Source organism: Mixophyes fleayi, chromosome 5, assembly GCF_038048845.1.
Source record: "Mixophyes fleayi isolate aMixFle1 chromosome 5, aMixFle1.hap1, whole genome shotgun sequence".
Taxonomy (NCBI): domain Eukaryota; kingdom Metazoa; phylum Chordata; class Amphibia; order Anura; family Limnodynastidae; genus Mixophyes; species Mixophyes fleayi.
In genome coordinates, this window is record NC_134406.1 from 136,426,789 (window position 1) to 136,448,638 (window position 21,850).

General features: G+C 39.7%; 1 protein-coding gene across 2 annotated transcripts in view; it reads right to left on the reverse strand.

Annotated features, from left to right (window-relative positions):
• The window catches only part of GALNT4 (polypeptide N-acetylgalactosaminyltransferase 4), a 79,617-nt gene that overhangs the window by 46,020 nt on the left and 11,747 nt on the right, over nucleotides 1–21,850 (reverse strand). The window contains exon 2 of one of the 2 annotated variants that reach the window (XM_075212836.1): nucleotides 7,534–7,964. The exons of the other annotated variant lie outside the window; for it this stretch is intronic. Within the exon in view, the coding sequence (XP_075068937.1) occupies nucleotides 7,534–7,913 (380 nt within the window). The 5' untranslated portion in view covers nucleotides 7,914–7,964. The remainder of the gene's footprint in view (nucleotides 1–7,533; nucleotides 7,965–21,850) is intronic. 2 annotated transcript variants of the gene reach the window in all.

Below are 21,850 nucleotides of genomic sequence, written 5' to 3' on the forward strand. Positions count from 1 at the left end.
CTAGTGTGGCACTGTATCAAAGGCCTTTGCAAAACCAAATCTACTGTACCACCTTGGTCTAAGTTCCTACTAACTTCCTTGTAGAAATTAGATTAGTTTGACACGACCTATCCCTCTCAAATACATGCCGATTCCCCCTAATAATTTTCTTGGAACTGTTGCATTTTCACTGTTATGTATTATTCGAACCATTTGTTTCTCTCTAGTAAGTACTGAAGAAAAGAAGGTGTAGTTCCTTTCCATATAAAAAAGTAACACATAAAAGGTGATTTCTAATATCTGTACAGTAGTGGGTGTATTATAATACACGTTGTCCTACTGATGTGATATTAGAATGTGTGAAATGAATATATATATATATATATATATATACACATACATATACACACACGTTTGTACGTTGCTTATATTGTCAGGATAGCAAAGTAGCTCATACCACAAAATTCAACACTTTCTTGATCCCTGGTTCTATGCGAACAGCCAACTTGTTCAGCGTCAGTCACACTCCTCTCACAGCCCTAGCTTGATGAACAGGTGACACTCCCACCTTTATAGAGGAGTTCTCTTCAAGTGCTCTGCTTGATTAGTTTTTCAGTAAACACACTGGGCCTGAGTCATTCAGGAAAGGCAAAAAAAAAAAAAGGAATAAAAGCTCTCCGGGACAAACCATGTTACAATGCAAGGGGTGCGAATTTGTTTATTATTTTGCTCATAAGTTAAATAATGTCTGTTTTTTCATGTAGCACACAAATACTTGATAGCTTTATTTTTACACTGAAATTTAAAGTTGATCTAGGACACGCCGTACCCCAACTATAAATCTGTCCCCTTTATAAATTTAGCTCCCCTGCAATGCAATATGGTTTTGCCCAGATGCAAAGTTACTCCTTTTTTATGCTTAATGATTTAGGCCCACTATACCAGCTGCTGTTTGCTGAGAAAAAGATCTCTTTAAACCACTTCAAAATATATAAGTTAATTCACACACTATTTGTCACACATATGTCCTCCACCTGTATCTCTTTAAACTAGGGGCAGAGCTGAATAAATGTGTAATATCTGCAACCATGCCCTGCAGAGTCAGCTGTATACCTAACTCCTCTTGTGGTAAACCACCCCCATTGTCACATATCCATCACCCTAGCTTCAACATTTAGGGTGGAGTAGACTTTGCGAGGAACAAAAATGTTTGTGACAATGCATCTGAATTTTTAAGCAAAATCCACAGCTATGTTCTACTGTAAATCTGAAAGGTTGCTGTCCACTTACCTCCCAGTTACTCTACATCCACTGCAGAGGTGCAAGAGCTGTTAAAAGTGAAAATTCTCTGCATAAAAGATGATAGCATAGAGCTTCTCTGGCCCATTTTATGGCGAGGCATTCCTTCTCCACGACTGCATATTTTTGCCTTGGAAGCAACTTCCGCCTCAGATACAGGACAGGATTTTCCTATTCCATTCTTCTCCTGCGACAAGACTGCACCTAAGCAGACACCAGAGGATATTGTTTGGAGGAAGAACCTAAGTCAGGTGCTTGTAGTACTGAAGAGGAACAGAAGGATAACTGAAGATCTGACCAAGCAGCCTCTGATTAACCGTTCTGGACAAGATTTCTTTAACATATCTGTAAGTGCAGCAGCTCTTTTCTTTTCTTTTCTGGTTCATCTACCCATTGCATAGGTTAGACATCAAACTGGGATACACTGTTTAACCGTCTAAAGTCGAGGCAGAACTGAATACACCCAGTGGGTTTTGGGTCAAGCACAATAGGGCTGTTCACATCCAGCAGGACAATCTGCTCATTCTCCTTTCTCACCACATCCTGTTTGGCTTAAGGAATATAGTACGGCTTCTGCTTCACAAAAACATATGGCGAAGTGACAATTAAAGTAGTGTGTCCAGGAATGGAAGAGAAGATATCCCTATTCCGGCATATCATTTCCTCAGTCTGCCGTTTTTGCCTAACAGATAAAGCTGGCTCTATGGGAACTTCAGATTTTTCAATGACAGTACCCATTAACTGAAAAGAGGGGTTCTCATCATACCAAGGTTTAAGGAGATTGATGTGGTATATTTGTTCCTCCCCTCTCCTCCCCAACTGACGGACCCTGTAATTGACAGGAACAACAGCATCTAGGACTTCATATGGAACTTGCCAACGGGCAAAAAGTTTGCTTTTCTGCTTTCAGGACCTTGTGCCCAAGATTGAAAGATCGAACTACAGCAGTTTTATCATAACTTCTCCATTTCTGGGCCTCTTTTACATATTGTTGTACAATGTGTCCCATCTTTCCTAACCTCTCATACATTGGTGCCACAAATTGTAGCAGACTTGGCTCTCTGGGGCTTTGTTGCATCCACCCATCTTTCAACAAATCAAAGATACCTCTTGGCTGTCTCCCGAATAATAACTCAGGACTGAACCCTGTTGAGGTTTGAGGTACCTTATGGATGTCAAACAACAAATAGGGAATAAGAGAGTCCAAATCTTTTTTGTCTTGCGCCACAGGTTTCCTCATCATGTGCTTTAATGTGTGGTTATAGTGCTCAAACAAGCTGCCCGTTTGTGGATGGTCCACGGAGGTGTGAAAATCTAATAGCTGACACATGTCCTTCATCAACTTGGATATGAACGATTGCCCTGGTCAGTGATTATTTCCTTGGGAATTCCCAAAGTGTAAAAATCAACAATAGTTCTTTAGCTATGGGGCCGGAGTTCCCTTCAGGTGCTCTGCTTAATTAGTCTCACTACAAAAACACACCCTGCCTGCTGGGGAAAAAGATAAATATTTTTAAGTGGTTTAGAGGCAAGTTAAATTACACTCTAGACTCTTATTTTGTCACACATGTCCTTCAGATCTATATCTTTAAACTAGGTGCACAGCAGAAGTGTGGACAAAAAAAAACTAATCAACCAATATATAAATAAATTCTACAGAGGCAAGAAAAATCATTTTATGTGGTAAACAAGAGAGATTTTTTTAAGTACTTGCACTTAACACTGGAAAGATGCCATGTTCAGCTTGGCACAGTGCTCCAGGGTGTTTATGTCATAGCGCAGATGCGTACTGCATTTTCACTTAAACATATAAGAAGTTGGCAGACAGGATAGAGTGCTTGGATAATGTAGGCTTTGTACACAGCAGCCACACTGAAGGTAGCAGTGAAATGCACAAATACAATCCTTCGCCCTAAGGCATCAGATAATGCAAGCTTTTAAGTTCACATAGAACAGGACGACATAAAATGTAAAATGTACCAAAGTTATGTGTTCTCTTCTCTTACATAAATTTATTTATATGGTCCAAAGCACACGGACGTTATATATGTACATTTTTTTTTACAAAGTTTTTGTACTTTTTCTTATTTAATTTTTGCAAATGAGAAGCAGTACATTGAGATACACTACAATTGTTTTTTAAAGAACAACTAAACTTAAAAATGCAAAATATATATCTATGTATATATATATATATATATATATATATATATATATATATATATATATATATATATATATATATATATATATATATATATATATATATATATAAATAAATCTATATATAGATAGATAGATATATATCTCTATATATATATATATCTATATACACATACACACTATACGCGTGTGTGTGTGTGTATAAACATTTCAGTAGCCTGTCAGAAATTAAGATATTCAAGATTAAGTTGTGACTGTGAAAAACCATTAGTTATAGTAACGCATTGCTATCTGGACATTTGGAACAATCTGCCTAATAACCAAATGATCAATTTGGCCATATAGATCATCATCGTCAACTTTTATTTATATAGCGCCAGTGAATTCCGTAGCGCTTTAAAATTGGGAACAAACACAGCAATAAAACAATACTAGGTAACACAGACAGACAGAAGTAAGAAGTCCCTGTTTGCAAGCTTACAATCTATTGGACAATGGGAGGTTGATAAATGAGATTAAGTGCTTCATATTGCATATTGGTCTAGCCAGAATGGAAAGGTAAAAAGTGTTTAGTGGGCTGTTTGATCCAGTCACAGAGCAATGTTGGTCAGAGGGTTGTTGTCTTGTGTTAACTGTGTAAAGAGTAGAGATGCTCAGGCTCCGTTCTCAGAGAACCGAGCCCACCCGAACTTCGCTGACCCGAGTACAGAGCCGAGCCGGCTCGGTACTTTCGCACGCAATCGGAAGTGAAAACGTGAAAAAAGTCATAGTTGTGTTGTTGGATCTCGCGAGTTTTGGTTTCTATAAGTACGGCCCTCCACGGCGATCCAGCACCATTTCAGAGAGAGACACAGAAGGGGTAGCACGGTTCTTGGCAGTCTCTAGTGCCGTTGGGCAGCATCATATCTAAAACAGAAAGAGGAGAGGGAGCAGTGACATTCTACTGAGTTATATCGCACACAGAAACAGGAGAGGTTCATTGCTCCACTGCCAATTGTCATTGCTTAAATAGTAATAATAGGGCTGTCAATGTTCTTCAAAATCTGCAGTCACATTGTACTGTGGCCTTATAGCTCAAACAAATAGGAGAGTTCCCAGTGTTGCCAGTCTACGTGGCATTGCTCTATTGCTAATTGTCATTGCTGAAATTCAAATAATAGGGCAGGCAGTGTTTTTTTAAAGTCTCCAGTGATATTCTACTGTGCCATAGCTCACCCAGAAATAGGAGAGGTGACAGTGTCCTTGTCAGTCTCCAGTCACATTGTTCTTGTCACTCTCCAGCCTCAGTCATGATGATACTAATCCCTCTACGTCAAATATCTACCTCTTACGTGTGCAATTATTTTTACCCAATCCTGAAAACAGTTGTCTAGCCATTTGTAGCGTTTGAAAAGCCACTACGACAATAACTTCCTCATCAATATCCTCACTAGTGATCAGAGTTATTCCTGCATCCAAGTTGCTAAGGCTAGATGACTTCTCCCCTATCCAGGATTACTCTGAATAATTCTTGAGCGTTAGTCCCACTGCTGCTGGTGGATCTTCAACCCAAAAGTAGACCAGGAAGACAACTACTAGTAGTTTACAACAAATGACTGTTAAAATAATCCTTTGCAAGAGGAAGCAAGTAGGAAAGCTGTTACCCAGTTGCAAAGCGGATCACAGAAGCCATGGCGACTATGCTAGTATTAGATCAGCGTCCAATATCTACAATTAGTGCAGCTGGTTTTAGACAGTTAATTGAGGACCTGTGTCCCTGTTACCAAATTCCATAACAACACCATTTTCCTAGAAAAGCAATTCCTCACCTCTACCAGAAGGTTCCATAAAATGTAATTATTGGGCTACAAAATGCCATCCTACTCACAGACATGTGGACAAGCGGAACTGGGCAAACTAAAGATTATATGACTGTGACAGCCAATTGGGTTGGTGAATTGCCTTCAGCAGCATGTACCCAACAACGGCAGATTATTCCAAGGCAGGCTACTCTGTGTATCAGCGGCTTCACTAAGAGGCATACCGATGACAACCTGTTTGAAAAACTAAGGGATGTCATTGCAACATGGCTTATCCTGTTTGGACTCTCCTACGGATATGTCATTTATGATAACGCCACCAATATTGTGAGAGCATGACATCTGGATGAAATCCATCGCATTTCCCTGTTTTGTTCACACAGAGCTTTTTGAAAAATGACAGGGACGTGCAGGAGATGCTGTCTGTGGCCCAAAAAAATTTGGGACATTTTCTGCATTCTGCAACAGCATGTAGGAAATTGCAGTAGCTGCAAGAACAATGTATTTTGCCCTGCCACCAACTGAAGCAAGAGGTGGGTACAAGGTGGAAAACCACACTTTATATGCTTGTGAGCATGGAGGAACAGCGAAAAGCCATCCACGTTTACTCCACAAGCAATGACATTGGGAAAAGGAGGGGGAATGTATTTTAGTTCAGCACAGTGGAGAATACTTTCTGTGTTGTGCAAGGTGCTAAAACGATTCGAAGTAGTCACCTGTGAAGTGAGTTCAGACACTGATAGCTTGAGCAAAGTGATTCCCTTAATTAGACTTTTGGAAAAGCACCTTGAAAAATTGAAAGAGGAGATGAAACAGAGAAATTAGGCTAAGTATGTCACACTTGTAAATGAAGTACTTTAAATCGCTTCGCCAGGAGATACAATGCTCCTGGTGAGCAAGTTGACAGCTCAAGTGGTACCTGACACGACGGTGTCCCCTCCTTCAGTTTATCAGGCTACTGCTGCAAGGAAAAAACTAAGCTTTTCTAAGAGATCCAAGGATGATCTAGATGATTCAGCAGGAAATTTTGACATTTGGTCTGGTCTAAGAGAATTGCTCAAAAATCGTGACAGCTCTGTCGTAAAATGAACTACAAATTCCATGAGGAAGGCCTTTACTGGCATTTAGATCAAGGTACAGAGACTTTTGTAATGGTGGATCCCAGCCGGGATTAATTAGCATTGAGTGATGATGTGCACACTGATGAGGGTGAGGATGATTACAATGTAGATTGCAGGTGCTAGGATCTAGCGGAGAGAAGGAAGCTAGCTGATGCTGGAATGCTTATTAATATTTGGGTAAAATGACATGTTGGCAATATTGTGTTTTCTACAGTTTCACCTTTATTAAATATGTGTTTTTGTCTTTAAAAATGTAAAAGCTTTTTTTTTTTTACATTTTTGTTTTTGACATTTATGTTAGAGACTTCCGTAATGATGGTTTCCAGCAGGGTTAAATTAATATTGTGCTAGGATGATGTACACACTGATGAGGGCGAGGGTGAGGATGAGGCTGAAGATGACAACAACATCTTGCCACTGTAGAATTCATTGAAGGCACTGTTACCTTAGCTGCCTTAAGGCCATTGTTACCTTGTTGTGTGGGGGACTCAAACAAACCAAGCACTTCAGCCACAAAAGTGGCACTCCTTGTCGCTGGAGTGCTTGCTTTGTTCAAATGTACATGTCCTTTTCAATATCTTACATAAGGGTGGGTGGAAGGGCCCAAGGACAATTCCATCTTGCACCACTTTTCTTTCTAAGACTAGAGGAAAGTCTTATTGTGCAAGAGAGTGAATTTCACAAAGTGGGTGCAGCAGCCTGAAAAAAGTCCTGTTACCAGGAATGGGAGCATGTAATGTGGACAATTTGCATTGATACAGTTATTCAGAGGTCATACCAAACCAATGACCCAAAACATACAATAGGAACCACCGTTTAACTTGGGTTTTCAACTATTCCCAATTTAGTAGGACCAGGTTTGAATGAGTACAGGAATAGTGTGAGAAGACCACACAGGGCACAATTTTTGGTCATTTGTGGTAGCAGCCTAAATTTATTGAAGAACAAAGCGTATAGTCTCTCAGTCTATATAAGCAATGATTTTCAACTATACTGAGAACAAGTTGCTCTTCCATTTGTCCTCCGAATAGCATGAATATGGCTCTTACATCATGTGTTTTATATAAAAACATATAATGCACAAGGAGGCCAGTGGTAATTTGAAAATATAGAGAACATGAGCAGAGGCATCCAGCCAAATCTCAGTGACAAATTCCATGTCTATTACTTACTCATACATTCTGTTATCCTGTATGTGCCGATGTAAAGATATCTGGTCACTCAGATGAATATTAAGAGCATATTTTTCAATGCTCTCATCCTGCATTTTCTTTTCAGCAGAATTAAGCTGCAGGTGTGCGGCTTTCCCCCATTCTCCTACTGCATTTGGGTTCGGAGGAGGTTTAATGTAAACTGGACGATTCAGGTCCTTCATTTTCTCCTCTGTAGCAGCAAATTCCCTCTCCCACCTCCTTTTTGTGGTGGGATCCTGCCGCACTGATGAGCGTAAAGTAGAAACAGAAAGTTCCACAACCATATAAGTAATCATGAAGAGGCCAACCAATACACAGGTCTTCACAATAAATGGCCATTTTCTCAGACGGATCCTCATTGCATGAGACTTCTGGTCAGATTAAATACCAATTCAACACAAATTGCATGTCTGAAAGAAAAAAATGTTTTTAAGTTGAAAAATGTCAGTAAAAATACCTAATGCTCATAAACGGTGATAGCTTTGACAAAGGATAATTAATACTTATTATAGACTATCAGCTCTAGTGTTGAGATAATATGTTAACCAGAAATAACCTTGTTGCCATAAAAAAAAGAATAAAGGACTGGTTTGTGTTCATTCATGAAAGATAATATAGAAATATATGCAGTGTTAGTGATCTTTTAGTCACAAGTAATAAGAAAAAAAATAATTAAAAATCATAGTGTAATATCTGTAAAAAAAACAACCTAATAGAATGAAATATAAGGTTAATTTATAACTTTAAACCCCATGTACCGAGCCAACACTTGTGTAGTAAAAGCTATGAGTAATATAAAGATGGAACATTGATAAAAGGGACACGTCAGCAAATGGATTCAATGTGTCACGGCCCTGTTACGGATGACCGTTCTATCTGAGACAAAGGTCTGTAAATACACTGTAGATGTCAATTCCATTATAATAATTGGCCCATATGCTGAATAAAATACAATAGTAAAAGTTTCTAAGTATTTGCAAAAGGCTTTTAGTTTGTTTATGAACATTATATCACTTGTTTATTTTAAATAATGAGTTATAATTTTCTAAAAAAAAGGAACACTCCCACAGCAAACAAGTTTGCAGTAAGTCAACACAGCTTTATGTCCTACATTAACACCTGTATCTATAACTCAGTCCCTGACTATTTTTAAGGATTATCAACTTTTGCTCGTCAACAAAATAAATGGATTTGTTACTGCAAAAACTAAAAGTGGGTCATTCCACATCATATTACCCCCCAAAAAATTAAATGTCCACCACCCTTCTCAGATTTGAAATTTTTTTTAGATGAGAGGATGTCCAAAAACTATTTCTACCAAATACTTTGAATGTCTGGCCATTAGTTTACGAAATATTGATTTTTCAATGTATTAAACTATTTACTAAACACCGCTTATTTATTTCAGTTCATTTAAAGCAGGGTTGTCCAACCCGTGGCCCGCGGGCCGCATGCAGCCCAGCACGCCTGTAAATGTGGCCCAGAAGGAGTTTTGGTTGTGGCAAGGGGGCAGCGCTCTTAATGGAAAAAAAAAAATCCTGCAAAAAAAAAAAAAGAAAAGAAACTACTTACCTTGCGGTCACGTCAGCTGGTACTCCGGCTCCCTCCCTTGTCTCCTCCTCCGTGCGGCGCTCGCAGTGAATGTCGGGTGAGATGTCATCACGCCCAACATCCATTGCGGAGCGCAGCACAGAGGAGACACCCGCGCGAGAAGAACAATCAGCAGCACAGAATTGGAGAAAAGAAGAGAAGAGGACAGGAGAACAAGCCGATTAAAAGGTAAGTTAAGGGGGATTTTTTTTATTATTTCAAGGGACGCTGACAAGTGAATAAAAGTCACCTGGTCCTGGAGCATCATGGACCTTATCTCCCTGCTACATACTTCTACTTGTATTACTAATGGGGCATTATATATTATTCTCTTTGGCCCATTATAGGTTGTTATCCCTTAACTAACATAGTGGTGTAATTATCAAAACAGGTCACAATTTGGGGTCACAGTGGTATATATGTCAGGTACCACAGGCCTGGTCAGGGCACCCTGATATACAATGCCTGGCTTAAATGATATTGCATCGAAACAATACAAAAAGTGATTATAGTATAATAACTAGAGAGGATTTTTTGAACAGGGCGATTGAAAGGTAAGTATAGGGGGATGTGAAAAAAAGTGATATATATATATATATATATATATATATATATATATATATGTTAACTATGTTTTCTATGGTTTTTTGGATGATCAGCTATCGTTATTGTTAGTGTATCTTATGTGCGGCCCAAACCAACTCGTCGTCTGCCAATGTGGCCCAGGGAAGCTAAAAGGTTGGACACCCCTGATTTAAAGTATCACCACGAAATTTGGATAAGGTACCTTTTCCTCCCAAATCCAAAAATCCAAATCAAATTACTTTATCTGCCTTACATTTCGAGTTACAGCAAAAATTCAAGCTTTCAGAAGAGAATTAAAAACGCTAGGTTAAATCAACATAAGCTATCCCAATTTTTTTAGGTGCTTGACAAAAAAGGTATAAATTACTACCACAAAAAAAAAAAAAAAAAATCAGCATGGTACTCTGTTTCATAGTGGAGAAAAAAAAAAATTAAGTTGACATTCCACTACTGTTATACCATATACATACTTTAAACAATCCAAATGTAATCCTTTTCCAGCTGTTTTGATGTTTGGATCCAGCGTCTAATACCACCACTCTGCCCGCTACCCAGTAGCTCTGGCCAGTGTGATAGGCCAGGGGGTAAACCACCCACAGCAACCCTGATCTACAGAAAGAGGTCAGGGGTACCAGCCCAAGTGCCCAGTCATGGGGTATACTAGCAGCAACAGTTACCCAAAAAGATGCAGTTCTGGATGCCGCAAAGGAATCCAGTGGTGGAAGCAGCTTAAGCCCCCCCCTACTGCAGCTAGAACGGGGACGGCAGATCTATTTGCAACAAACTTGCATCCATTCAAGTTTAATTAATTTCTAAGTCTCTCAACCTCCTTGCCATTACAAAAACTTTGCTCACCTCACTACATCCCCTGCATCTATCACCTGTGGGGACTTTCCCTCAGCTATACACCCAGACCCAGAAACAGAAAAGGTGGTGGTGGAGTAAGCAGTCTACTTTCTCCAAGTTATACCTTCCAAGTCATATCCTCTGAAGCCGCACGCTCATTCTCTTCCTTTGAAGTCCACACTAGTTCTCTATTTTATCATCTCCAACCTTCATGTTCAAAGGCTCATTCAGTGACATCCATATTTAAAAAGGGTATTTGCGGGTGAGGTTCATCACTCATTTCCACTGGCACATTTCCATCCTCCTTTAAACATGCGCTCATCACACAAATTCTAAAGAAACCATCTCTTGATCTAGCTTCTCTCTCCAACAACCACCCCTTTTCTCTCCTCCCATTTATCTCCAACTGACTCGAGCAATTAGTGTATACATACTGGTCTCATTTTCTTCCTTCTCACTGCAGTCTCGACTCGCTGAAATCAGGCTTTCGTTCCCAACATTACACTGAAACTGCTCTCACAAAAAAGTGATCAATGATCTACTTACTGTAAAGTCTTAGGGTCATTTCTCCATACTCATTCTCCTGGACCTCTCTGCTGCTTTTGACACTGTTGATCACCCTCTTCTCCAACACACCCTTCACTCCATTGACCTTCGTGACACGGTTCTTTTCTGGTTTACTTCCTACCTATGCAATCACTTTTTTAGCATTTCTATCTCCGGCACATCCTCCCATCCACTCACATTATCTGTTGGGGTCCCACAAAAGGCTCTGTTTTGGACTTTTCCTTTTTTCATTGTACACCTCTTCTCTCAGGGAACTAATACACTGACTCGGGATGCTGCATTGGTGTGACACTCTACTCTGCCCTCTGCTTATTCCTCACATCCAGACTCTCTCCCATATTTGGATAATTGGAAACAATTGAGAACATTACCTTACATTTCATCTAAGATCTCTCCTTTCACCGCTTTTATAGCAAATAAAGATTTCCTTCCAGGTATAGACCTCCTTACTTTCCAAAACTGGTCACAAGCAGGAGTCTTCCGGTTAGGCCAAGTGGTGTGTTTGCCCATTCAATTAAAGCCAATCTAAATAGGAACTAACCAATACAGGCTTAAGGAAGTATTTACAAGACACTTCCTAAACTCAGCAAAACGAACACAAATAGCTCAAAGAGATCTCACTGCCCTTGAAACCCTATACATCTCAAACCCCACCCCTGCTCATGCGATTTCCACTCTCTACCAACTTATAATTGAAAACATGTTCCAATCCTTACCACACTTCACTTATAATTGGGAAAGAGACCTGAAAAGAACCTTATCCACAGAAGAATGGCGAACGGTCTTTTGACGGATATATAACTGTTCTATTAGTATTTTGTATTGTGTTTTCACTACTGAAATACTATCACAAGAACAACAAGCACACATCAGAAAATATATCAGACAACCAGCGATGTTTGTTGGAGATGTTAAAATGCTCCCGGGAATTATATACACATTTGGTGGGACTGCCCCAAGATAGAAAAATTCTGGCAGAAATATTTAGAATTATTCTAAATTCTGAAGCTCCACTAGAACCAAGCTTTTGGTTCCTAAATGTATCTTATATCCCCATTAGCAAATACAAAAAAAAAAAATCACTATTAAATCACTTAAACAATGCTCCTAAAGCAGTAATACCTATTCAGTGGAAATCTCCCATCCCGCCAACATTAAAAACTTCATATACCCGAATTAATTACTATATGCCAATGGATGACCTGATCTCCTGAACAAACAATAAACTGTCAGATTTTATATCTATTTGGCTCCCATGGCTAGAATTCAAAGAAACTGATTGTTACAAAAGACTAAGGGGTATATTTACTAAACTGTGGGTTTGAGAAAGTGGAGCTGTTGCCTATAGCAACCTGATTCTAGCTGTCATTTTGTAGACTGTACTAAATAAATGATAACTAGAATCTGATTGGCTGCTATAGGCAACAGCTCCACTTTATCAAACCCGCAGTTTAGCAAATATACCACTACGTGTTTTTAGCAGGTAGAGACAAATATTAAAACTATCAAACATTTATAGGCTGTCCCCATAGTTTATATGTTCCTATCTACAGATATAAACTGAGTTTAATTTCCATGATAATTATCTTTCTAATTTTTAAAAGCGGTCCTTATCCTAATTTTTCTCCCTCTTCGTCAGTCTCTCATTTCACTTTCCACATCACCTTCTTATATGTATTAACCCTCAAAAGTTTGTAAAAAATTTGTCATAAATTATATCAGTATAACATAAATTATATTATATTTATTAATACAATTGTTTCTATATTCAATATATGTATATACTTTCAATAAAAAAAAAAAACAGTCTAAAACAGACTCTCTCCCAGTCCTGTCAATAATAAAAAAACATTGCTAGAATACACCCTTTTCTTTTTTTTTTTTAAATAAAATCTTTTTATTAATATTTTTGAGTAACAGTCTGTGGCGGATCCAGGGGGGGGGGGGGGGGGGGGGGCAATCGCCACCCTACCAGGAGCTTGCTGCCGACAGCTGCACACTGTGCAGGTCCGTTCAGCAGTGACAGTGTGCTGCCCGGCTGCTCTGATTGTGTTTTAAAACACAATCAGAGTAGCGGGACAGCACACTGAAACTGCTGAACGGACCTGCACATACTGTGCAGCTGCCGGCAGCCTTAGACATCAGAAGGGGGCGGGGCCTAAATCCCCCCCCCCTCTAAAATCGCCCCAGGTAGGACAAATGTCTAGATCTGCCCCTGCCCCAAAACATACAGAAAAAAAACAAAAAAAAAGACATAAAAAACAAGACATAGTTACAATACATGCTGCATTTGACAATATCTGTAACAATGGCATAATACCACTTCAGATATTACAATTCACATGCTCATAAGGAGCAACCATAAAATGAGATAGAAAGCATGATATCTGCGTGACAAAAACCTCTCCACAGTGGACATGAAATATTAAAATTTGGTAAAGACATTAGTGTAAGTAAGTGAAAGCGATCAACCCATTATATTGGAAGAACATATATCCAAATGGGGGGTGTTTGAGGGGGGGGAAGGAGGGGCAGTCTGAGGCCCTAGCAAATGGAGAAGAGTATCAAATGGGATCAAAATCTTCAGCCAGGGACCATACCGCATATTGTGATTTTGCCCACCTTGACCATACTTTAAAGTATTTTGCCATGGCTTCCGGCACCGGTAAGTAAAATGTACATGTCCTACTACTGCTACCAAGGCACCAAAATCAGGCCCATTTTGTGCCATCCACACTCTAGCAATTGCAACCTTGGCTATAGTAAAGAGATTAAGGACGTATCTGGTTGAGCTCCTCCCCAGCAACAAGTCAACTCCCAAAACAAAGACACATCTATTGGGATATAAGAGTGGGATATCAATACCAGTGTCTTGTACACATGCCACCACCTGCAACCAAAAGTCTCCAACCATAGGGCAGCCCCAGAGCAGATGCCAGAAATTGTTGAAGGTACCTCCGCATTTTGGACAGCTAGAATCGTATCAGGCACTCATCTGGAGAAGCCTGTGCGGAGAGTAATATACTCTTTGTAAGACATACAATTGAACTTGCATAAATCTGGTGCAAGAGGTGGCTTTACGGGCACTGTCAAGCGCATAGTTCCAGTCCACGTCCGTCAAGGGTCCCAAGTTTAGTTCCCATATTCGTCGCAGTCGACCCAGATAGTCAGTGATAAGTAGGGAAAGTACATTGGCATATAGTATTGAGATGGTTTTAGTGGAACCCACCTGTTCAACGAGCACTCTAAGAAGATCTGGACTTAAAGTCACATGTGTATTTCCCAATTGCGCCGTCAGGTCGTGGCAAAGTTGTAGGTATGTATAGAAGAGATTATGCGGCAAGTGGAAATCTGCTTGCAATTGTGCAAAGGATTTGAGGACCACATTGGAATACACCTTCCCAAGGGACGTAATTACCACAGCCTTCCACCTTGGAAACTATCGTAATTTGTAAAGCTCTGGAAGTGCACTATTGGCCCATAGCAGAGTATCAGGGTCAAATGCCACCGGTTCTAAATATCCCCTTTACAATTTTCCAGATCATTAGGGTCTGCGTAAGCAGTGGCGGAACCTTCTCGTGACTCTGGTGCCCAACAGGATCTGTATGGGCGGTCTATTAAATCCTATACATCCTCTAAGGAAACTAGTCAGGTCAGCCTTCGAAGAGTATCCAATCCATCCCCGGAGATGCGCCAACTGCGCAGCAAAGTAGTAAGCCCTGAAGTCAGGGAGGGCCAGACCTCCCGCTGTCCGGATTTGGCATAAAGGAGGTTAACCCAATACATGCTCGTTTCTCCCCCCAAACCAGAGATGACATTTATTTATTAATTTGAGAAAAGAGCTTCCTTGGGAGATAAACCGTGCAGTGGTGTTGTGGGTACAAAAATTTTGGTTACAGAAGCATTTTAATTAAATTGACTCTACTTGTCATCAACAGGGGAAACCTCATCCAACTAGAGATCTTGGCCTAAAGATAACTGATCACAAGATCAATATTTAGAGGTATATAGTCAGTAGTACAATTTGTGATCCATATTCCTAAATATTTTAATTTTTGCGTCCACTGCAACGGAGGAGACCCAGTAACTCTATCCGAGACCCCTCCCACCAATCGGGAAAATGCTAGACTTGGACCACTTTATCCTCAGGCCAGAGAATCCACCTACCAGGTGTAGTAGTGCTTCTAGGGATGCCGCCATGTCTTTCAGAAAAAGGAGAATATAGTCAGCATACAGCGTGACCTTGTCTGCCCCGTCCCTAGCCCTGAGTCCATGTATTTCAGGATATGCACGGTTCAAACTCACCGGTGGTTCTATAGCAATGGTAAACAGGGCTGGGGAGAGGGGACATCACTGCCTCATGATCCTGCCCAGTGAAAATGGGAAGGAGGTGTTAGCATTTATGCTAACTCTGGCAGCTGGGGCCGAATACAGTAACCGCACCCAGGACAAATACCAGGGACCAATACTGAATTTAGACATGACCACCCACAAATAATCCCATTCCACAAAGTCAAATGCCTTGGCTGCATCAAGGGACACAACCACTGCCCCATCCCTATGACCACCAGGCATCTGCAAATGGGTATAAAGGCTTCTGAGATTAATGACCGTGGATTTCCCTGGCATAAACCTCGTCTGTTCTGGGTGGATCATCTGAGCAATAACAGTATTTAGTCTCATGGCAAGAACGTTGGCCAAAACTTTTACGTCAGTTGGTAGCAGGGAAATGGGTCGGTAGGACTCAGGTAACAGTGGGTCCTTACCCAGCTTAGGAATGATCACTATTATTGCCTCAGACATGAATGGCGGTAGAGTGCTTGCCTCATAGAATTCGTTATATTGGTCCAGTAACTTAGGGATAAAGAAAGAGACAAATTTTTTGTACAGCTCCATAGGCAGTCCATCCACACCCAGGGCATTTGCTCAGCAAATGCTACGCTTGCTCCACACCTCCCAACAATTCAGTATAGAACAGTGGGAAAGTGCCATAAAACCTGGACAGCTGGGAGGTATGTGTATGAATAATGTTACTTTCTATACCAATTGTGACAATTACTGTACTATGTGTTTTTTTTTAAATCCAGTATTTTTATTGGAATTTTTCAAGGTACAAAATACCAAACAACAAAAAGACAGAAAAAAAAACAAATCGCATACACATCAGAATTAAATGTCGCAATTTACAAGACTTCAGTAAAGCATAATAACAGTAAATGTGCTATACACATTAGGATCATACATCGTAAATGCTCATACATAGGTATGTTACACATGCAGGGTTCACCATATGGATTCAGATATTTATTATAAGAACTGTGGGAGCCATACATTTCATTTAAGTACTCGGAGCATCTGAACTAGATGACACAGGATAGAATGAAGACTCTAACCATCTGTACCATATACTCTCAAATTTCTTCAGAGCCTGTCTGCTAGTATAAACAAATCTCTCGTGCTTTATGGTGGCATTAACCAGTGTCTTCCAATTTTTAACCGTAGGACTCTTTGGGGCCAACCACAGCCTCGCTATACAGACCTTAGCCAACATCAATAACTGTGAAATGTACATTTTTGTCAGTTTATTAACTTTACCCTTCAAACGGAGCCCAAAGAGACAAGTGGCCAGTGAACAAAGAGGCACTTCAATTCCAGTAACCCGGATACATCGCCTAACCCTGCGCCAGAAGATTCGTATACATGGACACTCCTATAGAAGGTGCCAAAAGTTAGCATTCACCGAATTGCATTTCGGGCAGTTAGGGATAACATCCGGATGAAATTTTGCCATTCTAATGGGGGTAAAGTAAGCCCTGTGTAGGATAAACACCTGTATTTGTTGAAATTTTAATGACGAAGTATAACCATTAGTACTGTCTGTAACCATTCCCCACTCCTTGTCTGATAAAGGGCCAATATCTATTTCCCACTGATTCCTCAAACCATTCAAATCATCTAGTGGATTCATACAGAAGACACGAGTACATCTGAGAGATCAGACTCCTATGACCCAGGGCCTTTAGTTGTTTCCTCAGTGGGGCCACACCAATCACCAGTGTCTTCACCTTAAATTGTGTGTTTAGGGCGTGTCGTAATTGAAGGTAAGAATAAAACATTGTTCTGGGTACAGAGAATTCCCCAACCAACTGTTCGAAGGATTTAAGTACATTTGTGTCGTAAAGTTGACCTACCTCCACCACACCAAACTGAGACCACTGCCTGGCCCCCTCCACTATATTCAATTCCTCAAATTTCTTTGCCCCCCAGATAGGAGTACATGGATCAATATCAGTCTGTTTCATTATTTTATTACTGATTGTCCAAATCTTGACTGCCTGGATCAAGAGCGGGGGAGCCCGCATGCCAAGCCGCCCTGCCAGCAGTGACTGTAAGGGAGTGTGGTGTTTTCTTATGTTTAATAAAGTGTTCTGGTATTAAGCCAAGAAACTAGAAACTTACATTTGGCTGAGATGTGTGGAGCTGCAGTGTAACAAACAGCTAGCAAGTTTTGCACTATAATAGAAACATCTTCTAATATCACCTTTATTTATTACGTCAACATACCTGAGCAATGCCCTAAAATATCTGCTGCAAATATGTTAATATTATATTCGAAGGCTGATGTGCAATAATGGGTGGGTGCAGCCTGCTGTCCACCAGTTGGAGAGTGCTGTATCCAACTGGTAATTACAAAGATTCTAACAAAATCTATAAAGAGGAAAGAAGCACAGATAGAAACAAAACTAATCCAGAAAAATTAGTCACTAATAATCTGCAATACCTTGACTATTTTAAGAAATCATTAATGTCATAAAGCAGCAGAGTTGCATCAGTTTTAAAACCAATGACTGACACCTGATTCTTAATATTTATTTACAATGGTCAACATCAACTTAAATCACTTCAAATGATACCTATGACACCCCAGTCAGTCATTTTCTCACTTTTGAGCATGGCACCATTTTGATTTGTTTTATTGATGTTTTAAAATGACTTTTAGGGGCTCGTACACGCAGACTTTGCTCTAACTAGCCTTGTATTTCAAAGACAAACCTCGTACTTCCTATTCTTACTTTAAGCGAGCAGTAATGCATCTTTCCAGCATAGCATACTATGTAATGAAGGGAGTGCTTCCACTATTTTACTGAGAGTTAAAGTGGCAGGAAACATGAATGCAAAATGTCAGAAAGTATGTGTGCAACCATAGCATGATTGTTATCTTATAAGAATCTAGGTCACTAGTATATGCTACAGTGTCTAGCGAATCCCTGGTGGTAATGAGCATTTTAATTAACATAATGCAGACATTCAAAACCCACATAAGTGACACATGTAATAAAGACAGTCACAATTTGTACTCACTAGATATTAATTTAGGATATAAATGAGAATATACCAGACAGAATATTTGGACACAAAAAAAAAGTTTAAATTAACAAAGGGGATGGTCCTAATATGGTAGGATGTACTCTAAAGCAACCTTTTTACCCACATTCCAATCAGACCAGCAAACCCATAGTAGATCTAACAGATTGCTAATATGGGACCAGTTCCAGAATGCACTGTAAAAAGATGTGCTTGGAAAATAATTTGGTTCATATGTGCACAGCGAAATGTACTGCACTCCTGCATATTTTACAGATTGTATTTTCTAATTTCCAAATACTTCTTCAGACACCAGGCTTATTTCAAACTTCTGAAATTGGTTTGTTTCTACCACTGAATCGTTGCAGCAGAGTTCAGTGCAGGACAGGAAGCTGAACACCATCAGCCTATGCTAATATATTGTTCAGTTTTCTGAACTCTTATTACCACCACTTAGGTGGTGGAATGCAGATGAGGAGATGACATGAAGCTATCAATGACTGTAACAAAGGATGACAGCAGCTCTGTAATCAGCCAACTATATAAGTGACTACCAGGAAAATGGACTGTGCATTATACATATGGGCAAAAGGAAATCAACTTATAATGCACTCTGTATTCTATACCAGCAACCAGAAAATGGAGTCTTTTTTTATTTAAATGTTTTTGATCTTGGGTATATGGTGAGCTTCCTTATGAGATAACAATGAATGAAGAGCTTGAATCAATTCTAATACCATGAGCTGTAATACATTAAGATTGCTGGGGATGATATTCTATAAAATGCTTTACTATATTTTGACAGTTTTTACCGCATGGAATACGTTTCGTAGACAGCAGGGTCTTATTAACATAGCATGTTTTACATATAACTTTATACAATAAAGTATGAGGTGATACAGTAAGTCGAACGTACCTTGTATATTTGCCGTTGACAATGAAATACTAGTAATACAAAACCTACATATCCTCAATTAAAATTTATTTTCCCATGACTATCCAGACAATTAATTTTCCTATCTTCTAAAAGATGAAAATGCACAACTCAATCTTGAATGGACATTGCTCTTCTGAAATGAATTCTAGGTTTCTCAATATCAGTAGTGGGTCGCACTCGCACATAATCATAATTGTCAAATGATTTCCTATACAACAGAAAACTGAAATACAAAAATGCAATGTAATATAGCATTACAGTTGCACTCCTTAAAGCCCTATTTAGATTCCGAGTACTACAGTATACACCAACCTTTGTAATCCTTACATTAAATACCTGCAGCTTTGTAGAGAGTTATTTATTTTTAAATGAAACATAATAGCACATGAGTTTTTCGCTATCAAAACAAATGTTAAACTGTTCTTGTACTTTCAACCCGGTTGGGTGCAAGTGTATCTGATGTACACCTGACATGAACCTGAAACATATGATGCTGGTGCAGAGCAGAACACATCTTGTATCTCGTATTTATGCCCAAATCTGCATATGGGCATAAAAACACTATTTTACGTGTGTTTGTTTTGAGCATTGTTTTTTTTTGAAGCATATACATCCAATGGCGCATCAGGTACATTATGGACATTTTAAATGCTACATCGCTTGGTTCTGATTAAAAGAAAATATGGTATATCCAGCAGTTTGAAGTAAGAAATACATTATAATAAATCGATTATCCGTATTTTTCATGGAAAACAAAGGAAAGGATATGCTGCAAGCAACATCAACTATGGGACCTTAAATTGAGTGTAAAAGAAGTATACAACAAACAAAAAAAGTTATTTGCTTGCAACATAACTGTTGATCTTGGGGGTCATAATAGTCATCATCATCATTTATTTGGCTCCACAGATCGTATCGCCTGACACAATCGTACAGATATGACATATGAAAACCATTTATATAATAACAGCAAGGGTACATTTGAGCAGAGATAATAAACGCATGGATGCAAATTACAGAACAAATTGCATAGCATACAGGAAAAAAAATGCAGCATAAGACATGACAAGGAAATAAAAACAATGGAGAGTGGACAGACATGAGTAAAAAAAGGCCCTGCCCGAGACAGCTTACATTCTAGAGGGGACAGCAACAGACAACAGGAGTAAGGGGGGTGTCAAGATTAGCGGACCAGGCGAGTGACAGGGGTTATATAAAATGTATAGAGTGTTGTAAAGTGGACAGTCAAAACTTTGACAAAGCACTAGATTTAAAACGGCAAACAAAAAAACCCCCACAGAACTAAAGAAACCAACAAAAGAAAATAAAAAATGGCGTGTCTCTCCCAGACAGCTCAAGTAACCTTAGTGCTGGCAGACTAGGCTGATAGTAAAATCGCTTCATGTCCTCTCGATTTTCCTACTATCAGCACTAGGTTTTGCACCCTCCCCTAGGTTTACCGAACCCTGTGTTGATAGCACTAGAGCTCTTTGAACATTCCTGGGCTTTTTTTTGTCCTTTGTACACTACAAGTCCCAGCATGCCCAGACGGCCATTAAGTGTTTTGGCACACTGGCACTGTAGTTCTATAAGCGCCAGCATACCCACAGCTGCCAGGGGATGCCCAAACACTTAATATCAGCCTGGGCATGCTGGGACTTGTAGTGCACCAGGGACAAATGTTTTTTTTTTTTTTAAACTATCAAATAATTAGTATTACCCCACATACACCACCCAATAGTCCGGGAAGACCCCTAGTGCTATAAGCAGGGGGCTGGGTAAACCTAGGTGGCGCTGTTTTATTTTTTGTGTACCCAATCTTCCTAGAGAATTCAGCCTCATGGTGACCAGCCTGGGGCTCGTTTGGTATTATAGCAGGAGAACCCCATGCTTTCTTCCCTGCTATAGTACCACTAGCCAAGGCTGCCAAAGCCTAATGCTGGTAATAGTATAGGGGCGTAACCCCCACACTTTTTGTCCCCCCATTTTTGCTACTACCAGCCTAGGCTGGCGGCACTAGGGTTGGTTAAGCTGTTTGCAGGAGTCATGCCAATTTTTTTATTTATTTATTAACATGTATTGCCATTTTAAATCTAGTACTTTGTTGATATTTTGACTGTACACATTTTACATGTTGACATTATAAAGGTGTCAAGTTTATGAACACGTAGACATTTTGGTGTAGGCATTTTCACTGTTTACATTGTAACTACATCTCGTTGAAATCTAATCGGTCAAAGTTGCAGGAGGGTGGTTTGTTGTGATAGGGTAGATGAAATTGAGAAAGGATATTGGGCAGGGATGAAGGGTAAGGGAGGTAAGATAGGGTAGGATGGAGGAGAGGGTGATGGGGCAGTGTAGAGAGACATGTAAAGCAGTAAGGCAGGAAGAAGTACATGGTAATAC